Here is a 16,525-nt window from a genome sequence, read left to right on the forward strand (position 1 = left end):
GGACCCAGAAGCCATTTTCTGCCGTTAAAGGGTGTTTAACTTTACTCGCTGCAGCTGCCGCTGAACATACTCCTGCATACCATAACTGTCTTTTAGACAGCTGGGGCTTTGATGAGAAAGGTCCAATATACCCTGCCACCTCCCAGTAGTGCTGGTGTGAGCTGAGTCTCTCTTTACACAGAACATGAGGATGGTGGGCCCCCTGGGCAGCCTGGTTGTTTGGGTCAGAACATGTGACTGATTTCCCATTATTCCCTACTGTCAGGAAGTTAGGAGCGCTGCCAGTATCCAGGGTAAGTTGCACTATAGGGAAGAAAGAGTTAATGTGAGGATTGAGTTACAGTATGTAAGCAACACCATGATATTTAAATTGATTTATGAAAAACATTGCTTAGATTAATTGTTTAGAATTGTCACATATGAACTTGAATATATTTACCAGCACTTCCTTTCACCATATCCAGTTCTGTTTAAATAGAATCACAAATCAGTCTTTTTTTTATTATTCTTATTTTTAACCCAATTTGGGTTGAAAATAATAATAATAAAATGTTAATTTACCTGGTATTTTAACAATCTGAGCATCTGTCATGGTTGATGAGTTATTAATTGCTGTGTGAAAATAACTTTATTTTAGCCTTCATTGATGCATTTGCCATTTTCTAAGACATGCATTGCAACGATGTATTCGGTATGAGGTCTGTCTTCATTAAATGTATTTTTTTGATCTCGCACCCGACCAATTTTTATGGATGTGCGTGATTATACTTTGCATTTTCAACTCATAAAATACTTACCTGCTGGAACTGTATTTGTGCCTTTCTCTGCTGTTTGCACTTTTTGCTCAGGTTTACCTTAGAAAGAGAAGCCACTTCATAATTTAGTCTTAAATAGATCGGGATCTGAGTTTCATTTCGAAGTGTGTGTGTGTGTGTGTGTGTGTGTGCGTGTGCGTGTGCGTGTGTGCCCATGTGTGTGAAAGGTGAGGTTCTAGCTTTTGTGTGCCATCATGATTGTTCACACCCCTATGGTTTAACAGGTGTTCTACTGAGATTTAAAGTCAGATATCTGAAAGAAAATCACCACTTACTGTAATATTTTGTATAAGTGATCTGCTACCCTGATCTGCAGTCTTCTCTGAATGCATTGCAACAATGTGGTCAGTATGATGTCATAAAATACTCACCTGCTGGAACTGTATTTTTCTCTTTCTCTGCTGTTTGCACTTTCTGCTCAGTTACACCTATTTGACAGAGAAGCCACTTCATAATGAGAGTTTTATTTCAGTGTGTGTGTGTGTGTGTGTGTGTGTGTGTGTGTATGCCCATGTGTCTGAAAGGTGAGGTTCTAGCCTTTGTGTGCCATCATGATTATTCATATAGGGTTTAACAGGTGTTTTACTGAGATTCTTTTAAATTTCCTGTCAGAAGTCAGAGAAAAATCTCCACCTTACATGTTGTATAAGTGAACATACTGTACCCTGATCTGCGGTCATCTTTGGTGCTGTAACGGAAACAGGAAGAATAATGTGACAAGGGTCAGACATGAGAGAATCATAAAAAGCACAAAGGAGGATGTCTGTGCATCAGGATGCTCTTGAATTTCCCCTTGGGAATCAATAAAGTATCTATCTATCTATCTATCTATCTACTGTATCTATCTATCTTTAGAGTTGGGTTTATACTTTCATTACCTCCACTAAGGACATTTTGTTCATAGTGGATGTGTGTGCTATGGGAAATTAACTCCATTGAGTAGCTCCGTTGAAAAAAACACTATGGTGCAAACTGCTTTAGTTTGATCAATTACGTGGCCTGCAAGGGCTTTATGCATTGATGGATAGATGAGTGCTTAGTGCTGAGCCATTCCCGTCACTTTTATGTCCAAAAAAAGGTTGTCATTAAAGAAGATATTCAGATTTCGCAATTATGTCTGTTGTACAAGTATGTTTTTGTCTGTTCTCTCTACATGATTCACATATTTTCTTCCTTGAATTGGTTGGGTCTGTCCAATTGCAGATATATTTAACCCGTCAAAACACACACCATTATCAAATCCAAATGGGCTGACACCAGAATTTAGAAAGAAGACTCAAATAAGTCTAGAAGTAGATGTGACCTACAGAGTACCTGCATGAATGTATTAAGTGTTCACTTATTCAAGAGCTCACTGTTGAATACAGTAGCCTATTATATTTTGTTTCCCTCATGTTGCAAGTTATACCCCTGAGTTGAGTTGCCTTTTATTTTCTAATTGAATTGGCACCTTAAAATAAGGTATTGATGAGATCTATCACAACTTGACATGTTCAGGAAGAATGATTTGCCTGCTGATCTATATAGTTCACCATTTCCACAATTCACACAATGCAGTGCTTCAAGGTATAGAAAACAAACATACGTTGGAGAGGAGTTTTCTCTTCTGCATAGAAGAAGAGGGAAAAGATGATGGTGGTCACGATGATGATGATGATGATGATGATGATGATGATGATGATGGTAATATTGGTGGTGATGATGATGGTGGTAATATTGGTGGTGATGATGATGATGGTAATATTGGTGGTGATGATGATGATGATGATGATGATGGTGGTAATATTGGTGGTGATGATGATGATGGTAATATTGGTGGTGGTGATGATGATGATGGTAATATTGGTGGTGGTGATGATGATGATGGTAATGTTGGTGGTGATGATGATGATGGTAATATTGGTGGTGATGATGATGATGGTAATGGTGGTGATGATGATGGTGATTACAATGGCGATGATGATGGTAATATTGGTGGTGATGATGATGATGGTAATATTGGTGGTGATGATGATGATGATGGTAATGGTGGTGATGATGATGGTGGTAATATTGGTGATGATGGGCATGAGAAAGATGAAAATGGGAAAGGCAATCCAAATGAGTCTTAACTACGAGACGGCTTGACTGACTATATTAATCAACTGGTGTATTATGTTCATGATGGTAGCAGAGCCACAGCCCAGGGTTTAAGCTCCATTGGAGCATATCTACTGCAGTTTCATTGCAATGCAAAGTTGCTGTGAATATGAACACTATTTTTTAATGAAAAAACAACAACTGTACAGTACCTTCAATACATTGTGGTCTATCGTCATGCGACCCTGCAGGAGTGAAAAAAACAACAACACATGTCCATTATATTATTCAAGGCCGATGATACAAACAAAGAAGGAAACATGTAATTAAGAGACACACATGAAGGTGAGCTAACAATGCATCAAAAACAACAACAACAACAACAACAGCAACAACAACCAAACACAAGATTTGACTATGAAATATGCCCAGGTGTGACCAAATGTTTGCATTTGACCTTACTCGTCGTCAACCATATTACCTGTTTGTGTCTGTTTTCCAAAGTTGATATACCCTAGAATGATAAAGATCATAAGTGTAGATACGTAATGGATGGTTAAGCAGCAGCAACCACCTTCCTGTTGAGTGGCTTTCTAATGTCTTTATGCAAACAATTCCATATGAACACACAGAGCAACACTCACTTTTAGTTGGTTCACTCACTTCTTCTTGGCTATATACGAGAACTCAACAAGTTACAAAACACAGCTGCACTCTAGCAGGTTGCTAATCATATAGCTACAGTACATAACACTACCAATCATCTCTGACTTTCACCTCTGAAAAAATGGCGCAATTTGCCATTCTCAACTCCCGCGACAGGCAGTCTGCGCCTTCACCTCATTGCGGCCTGTTAGTATATACTGTACCTCCCCATCTTTTTATATGCCCGTTGCGAAACAAAAACGCCTAAAGTGGGCGCAAAAGCGTCAGTACATCTGCCCCTCAGTCTGAAACATGCTCAATAAATTGTTGCACAACTAAATATGCAATGATATAATTTATTATATTTATAATATTCACTTGTTACAAATACTTCTGAAATATTATAACATACATATAAAATAGATGACATGCTACAAATGATCAGTATATAACAGAAGTAGTCTGCAATATACTGTATGTGAATGTAGTTTTGAGATCCAGACCTGTACGATTTAACAGGAAAAGTAGAGAGAACTCCAGAAGTACCAGATTCAAAAGAGTTATGAATGCAGCTCTCCATTCGCCTGCAAACAACAATAAACGATTACAGTCAAATTCATATCAATTGCATGTGCATGAAAATGATTGACACCATAATTATGACTATATTATCTTCAGTAACTGAAATATCTGCCAGTGGGTATAGCTCTTCACTGACTCACCAGACCTGTTGGGTGGGGTGACTGCATGTGTTCTAGTGATCTGGGGCAACATTTTGCTCTCTCTCATTTCCTGATCAGACAAATACACCAAGCAGGAGATCCACTCTGAGTTAGAGGGAGGGACCAGCAACCATGAACTCACACTCAATAGATTATCAGCATCTGAATTGGAGGAAAGACAGCACATCACTATACAAGTGTATACATTTAATCATTAAAGTAGATTAAACAGAAAGTAATCATGTTGCTGTGTTCAATTTACCAGTTGTGTATTTACAGACTTTGTTGTCATTGATTTCTCCTCCATGTCTGTCTCTCCAGGTGAGTGTTGGCTGAGGAGACCAACCATCTGACACGCAGGTAACATTCAACTGGTCTTTCCCCACTTCAGTATATGAAAGTACTGGGATTGAACCTACAACTGACAGTCAGAGGTAAAATCAAAAGGAGCCAAAGTTGCCAAAGGTAAAAAAAAAGAAAAAAAATAGATGTGTATAGGCCAGCTATAAGTTTGTTATCCTGTTTTACTTCATGAAGTTTTCACTCATATTTTAGTACAATGCAAACAGTATACAGTATAGTACATATTTGCTCTCTTCAGGCGGATCAAGAGTCGGCTTGGAGTCAGAGCCAGATTCAAGAGGAGCCAAAGTTGTAACAGAACACACATCTGTGAGACATCTGTATGTTATGATTTTCCTGTTTTGCATATGAAGGATGTATTCATACATACATGTGCATTGTGCAAGTATGTATTGTTAATTGAACATGCAGAGTACCTTTCATGCTCAGTGACACACTGGCTCTTTCATACCAGGCAGCACTCTTCACAAAGCATGTGTATTCTCCCCTGTCTGCCAGGGTGAGGTTCTCCAGTTTCAGAGACACGTCTCCCTTCTCCAGGTCTCCTATCAGAGATGCTCTCCCCCTGTACTGAGGGTCTGTAGGTGTCTCTTGGATCTTCTGGTTCTCGTAGAGGAGAACAGGATTATCAACATCATCGTTTCTGTACCAGCGTACTTGGAACGGTACAGCATTAAGAGGAGGGTTGATCTGACAGGGCAGAGTGGCAGAGGAACCCAGCTGGACTGGAATCGGGCTGTGAGGAACAGTTAAATTGAAAGTGGAGCCTGGAAACCAAGCAGACAGGGAGGATCTATGATGAGTATAAACAACCGGGGCATGCTGACGACCCCACCTGCCCATAGTGTGTTTATTTGCAATAAATATAGCTGATATGTTTAGCATTTCATTTGTAACACTTGGTTGTATCATTTCTGTTCGCCTTTGTTGATAACATATATGAATGGGGTATCCTTACCTGCTATGGTGTTGCCAAGGCTCAACACCGTTCCTAACAACACCACCAGCATAGCTCTTGTTCTATACAACCAAAATTCACTTATAGTCATTAGTCTTCTGAGAAAAAAAGAGAATGAATAGCTAATCTACATGATGGCATTCATAAGAGAAGATGTGAAGCAACTGAATGTACTGTCTGAGGTTGTTGCATGGGCGGATGAAAGCTCTCAATGGTGTCTTTGTATCTCACTCTAACTTGTTGTCGTTCAAACACTTAATACAACAATTGTTTTAAAAAGTTAATAATTGACTGGAAGTAGCAGAGTTCATTTCGTGTAAATCAAAGGTTGCATGCATGGTGCACACATTTTTTTTTTTAAAAAAAGGGGAAAAAAATAAAATGTTCAATTGTAGTGAATTACAAACATTGTGAATACTTCCAATGCTGCCTTTAAAATAGTAATTAGCACTTTGTGCACGTCAATATAAATAGCATACAGCAAAAATGAAATCACAGTCCCACTGTACAAAACGTAGAGAAGGTAAAAGTAGGCTATAGAATTTGCTACCACATGAAACTATGTTTCTATGGTAGAGGGACATACCTTAAGTGTAACCAGATTGAATTATGTCCTCCAGGTGAATGATAAAGACCTCATTTTTTTCTCTGTTCACAAAGTGAATCTGCTCCTCTACAAAGTGTGAGAGCCTGTAGTTGTGCAGTAAATTCATTCATGAACAATTGATATGACCTGAGAGCAAAGGTTACGTTAGATTGCCACGTGGGTATATGGTAATGAGTTATGGTGATCCACAACCTGAATGCTATAGCAACAACACTAAAGCACTTTTCCTTGCACACATGCGAGTTGTTTATCCAGCAAATAACAGACAAGGTAGAATATGTTGCATGATTTTAAGAATGATTTATTGCGACATCGAAGCCAGTCAAATTTGTAGATTTTGTTGTCTGATTTCATCAAACTACAGACACACTACCCCACCTCGTAAAGTTACATAGTGCGGTTATAGCCGATAAACCCTGTTATGAGTTGATGAGCCGCTGAAATGATTTTGGAAACATTATTCTAAGGTACGAAAAACTCTTTAGTGTTGCTTTAAAAACTTTTTAAACACAGTCTTGTTTTGCACAGCACATCATATTAAAACAAATAGGTGAGATCTGTGAGATGTGTTGTGTGATTACATCACCCTTGAGAAATATGTAAAGGCAGAGACCCAAACTATAAGTCATGACTTTAAAATCTCTCTCTCTCTCTCTCTCTCGCTCTTTATATATATATATATATATATATGTGTGTGTGTGTGTGTGTGTGTGTATACTGTACACAAATGACCTTTTATACTTGCACTTAATGAATCTTCCTCTTGTTTAATAAGCTCAAACTTCCTCAAAACATAATGAGTCATCAATTTTGACACAAAATACAAAATCAATAGATTAACCCAATTCAGTCCTCTCCCCACACACATCTCCCCCATTTTTATTCAGGTTTCATAGACATTTAAATAAATCCCTCAAAAAACATCATGAATCCTTTAATCATAACACAAATACACATATAAATACATGCATATTGAACCTCATTGCTTCCTTATGACCCTCCCCATCCTCCCAAACCCCCACCTTTCTCATCCAACCCCCCCTACGCCCCCCTACCCCCCCCCACCCCCGGGGAGCCGTGGCCTACTGGTTAGGGCTTCGAGTATACAGTATTACCGGAAGGTTGCCGGTTCGATCCCCAACAAGTCCACGGCTGAAGTGCCCTCGAGCAAGGCACCTAACCCCTCACTGCTCCCCGAGCGCCACTGTCAGGCAGGCAGCTCACTGCTCTGGGTTAGTGTGGGCTTCACCTCACTGTGTATTCACTGCGTGCTGTGTGTGTTCACTAATTCACAAATTGGGATTAATGCCGAGACCGAATTTCCTTTCCCTCACTGGATCAAAAAAAGTACTTATACTTATATACCCTTGTCAGCCTTCCCCACACTGTCAAGGGCTTGTCCCATCAAGCTCTTACTCCCCTCTACGGTGCACATAGAATGGGATCGGCAACACATACTGTAGGCAAAGTGATTGAGCATAGGCAGGATATCTGCCTTAACTGCAACCTGTTAAGGCAGTTAGGGGCTGCACAACTTGTCTGGTTATTACATGCAAGCCCAGTCACATTTACCACCCAAATTATCTGATGATGAGTTCTGGTGATGTGTTCTGTATAATTTCTTTGTGCAGTAAATGATTTAGCTAGCTAGTCAGTGGTTATGGTTATGGTTATGCAGTGGTGCTTAGCAGACGCTTTTGTCCAAAGCGACATACAAACAAAACAACATAATAATTAAATTTAGCAGTTGATCATACTATAGTGTCGACTAAAGAGAATAGCTACTTAAACAATACATAGTGTTAATATAAGCAATCCAATGAAAATAAAACAATGTCTATAGGTGAATAGTAGTTAAACAATAAAGTCATTCAATCAAAGTATATTATAACAATAACTATGGAATAAAAACAATAATAAAAACAATGTAAATTGAATCAATGGCCTAATGGTAACAAAACAACGCTATAACATACCAACCTAACGTGGACCCGTAGTGACAATTTAAGAAGCTAGAAATAAAACAAAAACTTAAAGTATGACATTTAAAAAATTACATTGATGAAGAAAAACTAAACCAAAAAAATCGAGCATCGGCATTGAGACACTATTGAAATCAACTTTTGGCAGTGAAATTATGATTTCTTTGTTTAATGACAGCCTTATTCAGCTTTTTTTCTATTTTTACATTGCATATCTCTTTTCTATGTTAGCACTTTTCTGTTTCTGATTCAGTGTGGAAAAAGGGTAGCAGTGATCGAAGGGAAATTACTTGATGATTTGCATGATGATAACATTTTTATACTTTATATTTTGAAAGTAACTAGAGGAAGCACTAGTTAACTTATTTTGATAAAGTCTTGGTCTTTGACTCCAGGACATACCAGAGGAACAAGAGTCTTCAGCGATGGAATGTTATAAAACGTACAAAGATGTTGTTTACTGTCAACGTTATAAAATGACAATGTGTGTTTGTCGCAGTCTAAATACACTCCAAGTGCATTAAATTCTTTTGCCACTGGTATAGGGGTTGTGGGTTCAGTGTTGGCAAAATAACCTGTTCCTTTCTGATAATGGAGGAGCCAGTATCCATGTTCAGGACTTAAAGCGGACTTCACTTCACTTGCTGCTTTTGCTGCTGTGGTGGAACACACTCCTACATACCAGAACTGTCTTTCATACAGGCGTTGTGATGCGATACCCAAAACTCCAGAATATCCTATGATTTCCCAGTAGTGTTGGTGTGAGCCGAACCTCTCTTTACACAGAACATGAGGATGTTGGTTCCCCTGGGCAGCATATTTCTCTGGATCAGAACATGTGACTGATTTTCCATTCTTTGCTACTGTCAGGAAGGTCGGAGCTATTGCAGTGTCAAGGGTGAGTTTCACTATGGGAGAAGAAAGGGTTAAGGTTGGAATTATGCAAGTGAATAGAGGTCTAAATTCATCTGCATAAATACTATTATGTTTTAATCTGAGGAGAATGCCAGAGTGGAACATGAAATATATAGATTTGTATATGTAATATCCTAATATGACTTTTCCATTCATTAATTAATTTGAATATTTACCTGCACTTCCTTTCACCATATCCAGGTCTGTTTAAATAGACAGACAAATAAGGTTTTTTTTTTAGTTTTATCAATTGTTGCTGAGAATACAAATCAAATTATATACACACATGTACATTTACCTGGTATTTTTATGATCTGAGCATCTGTCGAGGTTGACACGTTCTGCGTAACTGTATGAAAATGGCTTTACTTTAGTCTTTTTTGATTGCGGCATTTTTATGCTCATCATGTATTGCAAAATGATATTTGTAGTCAGAATGATGTCTGAAACTCATACATACTCACCTGTTGTAACTGTATTTGTCTCTTTCTCTGCTGTTTGCACTCTTCTCTCAGTTTTATCTATGACAGAGAAGCAGAGACCCCATTTCTTCATTTTCTTCATTTTTAGTTTTAAACAGATGGGAATTTCAGTTTCATTTCAGAGTGTTGTGCATGTGCAATCATGCTTGATCATATCCATATGGTTTAACAGGTGTTTTCTGTCACATGTCAGATATCTAGAAAAATCACCACATTACATTTTGTATAAGTGAATATAACCTGTACAAAAGCCTCACTTGTTTGCCCCATTCCCATGATTGGCCCCCTAATGACCTGCAGCTGGGATTGGCTCAGCTGTTGCCCGAGCACACCTGTTGCCAATAATCGGTCAGGGGATATAAGCTAAGTCATTAAAGAAGCTACATTTCACTATTATGTCTTTTGTACAAGATTAACAGCACAATACATTTCTCTACATGGTTCACATATTTTGTTTCTTGAATTGATTGGGTCTATCCAGTTGCAGGTATACTGTATTTCCTCTGTCAAAACACACACAAAGAAGACTGAAAGAAGACTTCAATACTTTTAGACGTATATCTGACCTATACAAGTAGTACCTGCATTAATTTATTAGGAGTTCACTAGGGTTGGGTATCGTTTGAATTTGAACGATTCCGGTTCCGATTCCGATTTGTTGTTTCGATTCCGGTTCCTAACGATTCTCGATTCCGATTCTTTTAAGAGGCAGGGTCAAAAAGTTTAGGACACCAGTATTTTAATAAGCTAGCTAACGGTCTTTCTGAATGAAATAGTCTGACCTTCTCCATCAATTTTAACTTTACTATGACTTTCTCACAGGACTGTTTTGAACTACAATATAAATAGCAAATCTATGAACTTGAATATAAATATTATAATGTAATGAAACCTCATGAAAACACATTTAGGCTACACATGTGTGTATGATGCCGCAGATACTTAAACATGTTGTCTTGCTCCCACTCGGCTAACCTGGTGCAGAATAGCAAATAAACAATAAAAAGCAACTTATGAGGGTAAGGCCTATTGTCACAAGTTTTGGGCAAGGTCCATTGGCTATATAGTTACAGTTGCGAACACTTCCGGTGGATGCTTCTTTGTTGGTGTTCAGCGGTTTCATCTTCCGGTCAGCGTACTGAGAATCGATACTAGGTATTGAAATTTCAACTTTTGAACGATTCCGGGTATATTGGAAAGCCGGTTCCGGTTCCGATCGATTCTCGATTCTCGATACCCAACCCTAGAGTTCACTACTGAATACAGTAGCCTATTAATTTTGCTTTCCCCCATGTGGCAAGTTATGCCCTTGACTTGACTATGGTGACTTGAGCCTTGTTGAGCTCCATTGAGTTGCCTTCTATTTTCTAATTGGATTGAAACCCTAAAATAAAGTACTGATGAGGAATACCACAATTTGTGATGTTCAGGAAGTGATGTGAATTGAAAAGGTACAGTAATATAAAATACAAACATACGTTGAAGTGGAATTCTCTCCTCTGTGCAGAAGAAGAAGAAGATGATGATGTTGATGATGATGATGATGGTGGTTATGGTGGTGGTAATATTCGTGGTGATGAGCATGAGAAAGATGAGAAAGGAAATCAAAAGTTAGTCTTTACTACGAGAAGACTTTACTGAATATGTTATCTAATTAACTGGTGTGTGTATGTTGGTCATGATGGTATAGTCCAGGGTTGAGGTCCATTGGAGCATATCTACTGCTAACAGTTTCACTGCCATGCGAGTCGCTGTAGATATGAACACTATAGTTTTTAATGAAAAAACAATCTACCTCCAACACATTCTGGTCTTTTGCCATGCGACCCTGCAGGAGTAAAAAAAAAAAACACATGTCCATTATCTTATTCATGGCAGATGATACAAAGAAAAAAGGGTAATGTAATTAAGCAAACACACATGAAGGTGTGCTGACAACACAGCAACAACAGCAACAACAAACAGTGATCAAGACTGACATAGACTGTGTTTAGACTGCAGATCGGATATGCTCAATTCCGATTTTGCGCTCATATCCGATTTTTTTGATTGCATGTTTACATCTACTTTCACCAGTGACCCAAATCCGATCATGTGTGTTTACATTTGCCAAACACTTGAAATGGCCCGCATGCGCATGGGCTAAAACTTTCTTGGAAAACATTATTTGTAGCCTACGGGAACTGCACCAGTTAAAGGAATATTCCGCCATTTTTGGAAATAAGCTAATTTTCCACCTCCCCTCGAGCTAAACAATCGATATTTACCTTTTTCCCGTTCATCCAGCCATTCTGTGAGTCTGGCGATACAACTATTAGCTTCAGCCTAGCATAGATCATTGAATCGGATTAGACCATTAGCTTCTCGCCTGCTAGCAACATGCTTAAAAGTGACTAAGATTTCCGGTAATTTTCCCATTAACTTAGAAAGTGCAATAAGAGTAAGAGTGACCCACTGAAAATGAAACCTGGCGTTTTCTAGGCTGATTTTACATGGAACTACACTCTCATCTGGCGTAATAATAATCAAGGGAACTTGCAAACGTACCATGGGCACAATGATATCACGCACTACTTACTGCTTGTTGCCTATGGAGACTATTTTCAGATTTCACTGTGCTCATGGTATGTTTGCAATTAACCAATGCATCTGAAAACAAACACTTGCTGTTCCAGAATGGACGCGACAGAAATAAGTCTAAATAAAACAGAGAAGGAAGAAACAGACAATCATATCAGCATACGCTTATGCTGCAATTATTGCTGCCACCTCAATTGAAAATTTGGGTCCACAAAAAGGCCCAGGACTGGTGGGAGCGAATTGCCGCCAGCTATGGCCATGGCTAATGGGTAGCTAATTTCAGGATGGGCACGGCAGCTTTTAACATGCTCTGCCAGCGCGCCCACTCTGAATTGTAACGTCATTAACTCATTGAGTGCCAAAAACGCAATATTGCGTTTTTCGCTCTTTTTTTTAAACTACGAAACTAGACACTAACTCACCTTATGTGTGATTTTTGGAAGTCTATCATGAAGAGAACTGAAGTAGATGACGATCGAAAACTCATGAAATCTCACAATCCGGACATTTTATCTGGACATTATCACAACGCGGCATTTGATTGATATTCCCGCATGAATTGTGTCGAATCAGGCACGTCAAGTCAATACAAGGTAATTTCGTAATTTTGTGGGTTCGTCACAAGGTGGCAGTCTCAACAATAGGATAGTCTATCCAGTGTTAGTTATAGATCAGTAGGACCGAGCATCAAGGATCGAGGATATAGTTTGACAAAATACGCAGGGACGCAGGGACGCATTGCACTAGAATATCTGATTTGTCTGTTTAGACTGTAGACACATGAACAAATATCCAATCCATATCTGATTTAAAACCACATAGGAAAGGGGCCTGTATCCGATCTGAGGAGATCGGAATTCATGTGTTTTTTTTTTACTGTTTACACTGTCATGGCACAGATCGGATACATGCCACATGAGAGCAAAAAATCGGATTTGGGTCACTTCAAACTGGCAGTCTAAACGCGGCCATATGCCCAGGTGTGTCCAAATGTTTGCATTGAACCTTACCGTCAACTAAATCTGTCTGTGTCTGTTTTCCAATGTTGATATACCCTAGAAAAACAATAGAGATCATATTTAGTGTACATAAGTAATGGACACTTAAACATAAAAGGAGCAAACACCTGCCAATCATCTCTGACTTTAACCTCTGAATCTTTCAGTATTGTCACATTTTCTTCACATCACACTATCAGAACGCAGTGACAAGACACATTGCTAATACTCTCCTCTGTAGCAAGATTTTCCAGGACATGTAGACTGCTACCCAAACGGTAATTTACTTCCATCTTAGACAGAGTTCAACTGAGCCTCAGTCTGAAGCATGCTCATTAAATTGTTACACAACTAAATATGCAATGATATATCATATAATTATCATATTCCGTTTTCACTGTTATTTCTGAAATACTATATAATACATACAATAGATGGCACGCTTGCGAATGATACTGTAAGTATACAGTCTGAGGTAAACTGTATGTGTATGTAGTTTTGAGATCCAGACCTTTACGATATAACAGGTAAAGTAAAGGGAACTGCAGAAGAACCAGAACCAAAAGAGTTATGAATGCAGCTTTCCATCCGCCTGCAAACAGAGCAATAAACTATTACAGTGGTATCAATTGCATGTGCATGAAAATTATTGGACATCATAGCTATGATACATATTTTATCTTCAGTAACTGACATGCTGTACAGTATTTATCAGTGGGTATAGCTCTTCACAGACTCACCAGAGCTGCTGGGTGGGGTGACTGCATCTGTCTGTGTTCTAGTGATCTGGGGCAACATTTTGCTCTCTCTCATCTCCTGATCAGACAAATACACCGAGCAGGAGATCCACTCTGAATTAGAGGGAGGGACCAGCAACCATGAACTCACACTCACCAGACCATCAGCATCTGAATTGGAGGAAAGACAGAGAGAGACATCATGCAGTCAGCACTATATAAAATGATAAATGCAATTATTTGGTCACACTATGAAAATCACATTAAGTGATAATATTGCAGTGTTCAATTTACCAATTGTGAATTCACTGACTGGAATTTCAACGTCTATTTCTCCTTCTTGTCTGTTTCTCCAGGTAAGCATTGGATTTGAAGACCAACCGTCTGACACACAGGTAACATTCATCTTATCTTTCTTCACTTCAGTGTATGACAGTACTGGGATTGAGCCTACAACTGACAATCAGAAGTAGAATAATGAGGAGCCAAAGTCGCTAATGGTAACAAAAACAAAACTGTAGAGGCCAGTTGGTATGAGTTGGTCATCCTGTTCTACAGTAGTTAATGAAGTGTTCGCTCATACAGTATAGCATACACATTATTCCCTTCAGGGGGATTGAACCTACAGTACTGGCAGTCAGAGCAGTCAGAGCAGTCAGATTCAAGAGGAGCCAAAGTTGCTAATGGTTACAGAACCCACATCTGTGAGACATCTGTATGTTATGATTTTCCTGTTTTCATATGAAGAAAGCATACATACATGTACATACAGTGCAAGTATATGTACTTGAACATGCAGAGTAGCCTACCTTTCATGTTCAGTGACACACTGGCTCTTTCATACCAGGCAGCACTCTTCACAAAGCATGTGTATTCTCCCCTGTCTGCCAGGGTGAGGTTCTCCAGTTTCAGAGACACGTCTCCCTTCTCCAGGTCTCCTATCAGAGATGCTCTCCCCCTGTAGTGAGGGTCTGTAGGTGTCTCTTGGATCTGCTGGTTCTCGTAGAGGAGAACAGGATTTTCAACATCATCGTTTCTGTACCAGCGTACTTGGAACGGTGCAGCATTAAGAGGAGGGTTGAGCTGGCAGGGCAGAGTGGCAGAGGAACCTAGCTGGACTGGGATTGGGCTGTGAGGAACAGTTAAATTGAAAGTGGAGCCTGGAAACCAAGAAGACAGGGAGATTAGCTGTGATGAATTTGATCAAATTACAAATTTAACATGCTAACCCCAATTACTTGTAGCTTTACCTGAACTTTAGCAGTCAATATTTTGACGTATAATTAATTCTATAATTAATTCTATTATAATTCTTAAGCGATTTTAAATTAATGGACTATCCTTACCTGCTACAGTGTTGCTGAGGCTCAACACCATTCCTAATACAATCACCAGCATAGCTTTTGTTCACTGAAACCAATTTACCAAAACTGTAAAAAAAAGTTTAAAACGTCAGGGCTGTCCACTTTATCAATCCATATTATTTTGAAATTACATAATACAAATGTACAATGTACAAATAGATGGTGTAATTGAGTAATCTGTACATACAATCTGTACAATACAGAAGGTACTGTATGTCAGAATTTGATCATTGTTCAATTATATTACTGGTTTTGCATTTCTAACATCTTACACTGCGATAATCATGCAGCTAACAGTGACAGTGTTGGATTTTTTTTTCTTGTGAGTTTTGTTAAAAATAATTAAACTTGGAGAATTTGGAGTAGAGTTGCATCTTATGTTATGCGTTGAGATTAACCACACTTTAAATTCACTGAGCTTGTTGCATGATGCATATGAAAGCTCTCTGTGGTTACTGTGGCAGTGTTTCACTGACTGGTCAAACTTGTTGTTCAACCACTTTTATCTAAGTTAATAATTGACTGGCAAAAGCAGAGTTCATTTCCGCATGGAGCGCACATTTAACAAAATCAAAAGAAATACTTTTAATCTCCATTTTAGTTACATTCTTGTGAATTACAAACATTGTGAATGCTTAATTGCTACCCTTAACATTAACAGCAAAGGTTCTTACACATGTGTAATGTCAATATGGACAACATAAAATGAAAATGAAAGCACTTCCCCCCTTTACAGAAAGCAAAGAAGTTAAAAGTACTGTACAGTATGTACCACATGTGGTTCTATGCTAGACAGAAATATTACATACCTTAAATAAAGATTGAATTACGTCTTCCAGGCGTTTGGTAAAGACTTCTATTTGTCCCTCTTCACACAGTGAGTCTGTTCCCCTTCAAGGTGTGTGTGTGTGTGTGTGTGTGTGTGTGTGTGTGTGTGTGTGTGTGTGTGTGTGTGTGAGCACTTGTACTGTAGCTGTGCAATACAATATTTAATGAACAATGTAGGCCTATTGCACATGATCGAAGGTCATGCTTGAGTTACACCATAAATGCTGAATGAAAAACAGCATTAACCCTTCCTGGTCCGTATCAGTGGGATATCTCATGCATCTCTTGGAGTTTTTTCCACCTTGAAGCAACATTGAAGTCATTTTCAGTCAGGTTTTTCTGCGATAATTGCTTGCTGCATTTCTGACGGTAGCGGACATTCAGACATGAAGCATACAGTTTGCGGAATGTATACGTTAGAATATATAATTAGAATTTCCGTGCAAACTG

General features: G+C 38.7%; 2 protein-coding genes and 2 long non-coding RNA genes across 4 annotated transcripts; all 4 read right to left on the bottom strand.

Annotated features, from left to right (window-relative positions):
• Nucleotides 1–561: 561 nt before the first annotated feature.
• On the bottom strand, nt 562–2,426 carry LOC134060005 (uncharacterized). The gene is made up of 5 exons (XR_009935115.1): nt 2,401–2,426; nt 1,480–1,503; nt 1,187–1,243; nt 798–854; nt 562–612 (listed from the first exon to the last, which is right to left on the bottom strand). It is a non-coding gene; the product is annotated as an uncharacterized LOC134060005 (long non-coding RNA).
• Nucleotides 2,427–3,374: 948 nt separating this feature from the next.
• LOC134060004 (uncharacterized) lies at nt 3,375–4,903 on the bottom strand. The gene is made up of 4 exons (XR_009935114.1): nt 4,524–4,903; nt 4,262–4,423; nt 4,043–4,123; nt 3,375–3,408 (listed from the first exon to the last, which is right to left on the bottom strand). It is a non-coding gene; the product is annotated as an uncharacterized LOC134060004 (long non-coding RNA).
• A 46-nt stretch (nt 4,904–4,949) lies between these two features.
• LOC134059570 (myelin-oligodendrocyte glycoprotein-like) lies at nt 4,950–5,634 on the bottom strand. Its single transcript, XM_062516014.1, has 3 exons — nt 5,583–5,634; nt 5,041–5,391; nt 4,950–4,960 (listed from the first exon to the last, which is right to left on the bottom strand). Exons 1-3 carry the CDS (start codon nt 5,632–5,634, stop codon nt 4,950–4,952), a joined length of 414 nt encoding a protein of 137 aa, XP_062371998.1.
• A 7,684-nt stretch (nt 5,635–13,318) lies between these two features.
• On the bottom strand, nt 13,319–16,206 carry LOC134059571 (butyrophilin-like protein 2). The gene is made up of 7 exons (XM_062516015.1): nt 16,057–16,206; nt 15,230–15,313; nt 14,693–15,043; nt 14,178–14,339; nt 13,887–14,054; nt 13,614–13,738; nt 13,319–13,339 (listed from the first exon to the last, which is right to left on the bottom strand). The coding sequence occupies exons 2-7, from the start codon at nt 15,279–15,281 to the stop codon at nt 13,319–13,321; spliced, it is 879 nt and encodes a 292-aa protein (XP_062371999.1). The 5' UTR covers nt 15,282–15,313; nt 16,057–16,206.
• Between the last annotated feature and the right edge of the window lie 319 nt (nt 16,207–16,525).

The sequence above is a fragment of the Sardina pilchardus genome, chromosome 16 (assembly GCF_963854185.1).
Source record: "Sardina pilchardus chromosome 16, fSarPil1.1, whole genome shotgun sequence".
In the NCBI taxonomy this organism is placed as follows: Eukaryota; Metazoa; Chordata; class Actinopteri; order Clupeiformes; family Clupeidae; genus Sardina; species Sardina pilchardus.

Coding starts and splice junctions, on each gene's coding strand:
- LOC134059570 (XM_062516014.1), bottom strand. CDS start 5,634: ATGCTGGTGGTGTTGTTAGGAACGGTGTTGAGCCTTGGCAACACCATA. Junction 5,392..5,582: donor CCTTGGCAACACCATAGCAG/GTAAGGATACCC, acceptor CTTGGTTTCCAG/GCTCCACTTTCAATTTAACT.
- LOC134059571 (XM_062516015.1), bottom strand. CDS start 15,281: ATGCTGGTGATTGTATTAGGAATGGTGTTGAGCCTCAGCAACACTGTA. Junction 14,340..14,692: donor TGTGTCACTGAACATGAAAG/GTAGGCTACTCT, acceptor TCTGATTGTCAG/TTGTAGGCTCAATCCCAGTA. Junction 14,055..14,177: donor AGTCAGTGAATTCACAATTG/GTAAATTGAACA, acceptor CCTCCAATTCAG/ATGCTGATGGTCTGGTGAGT.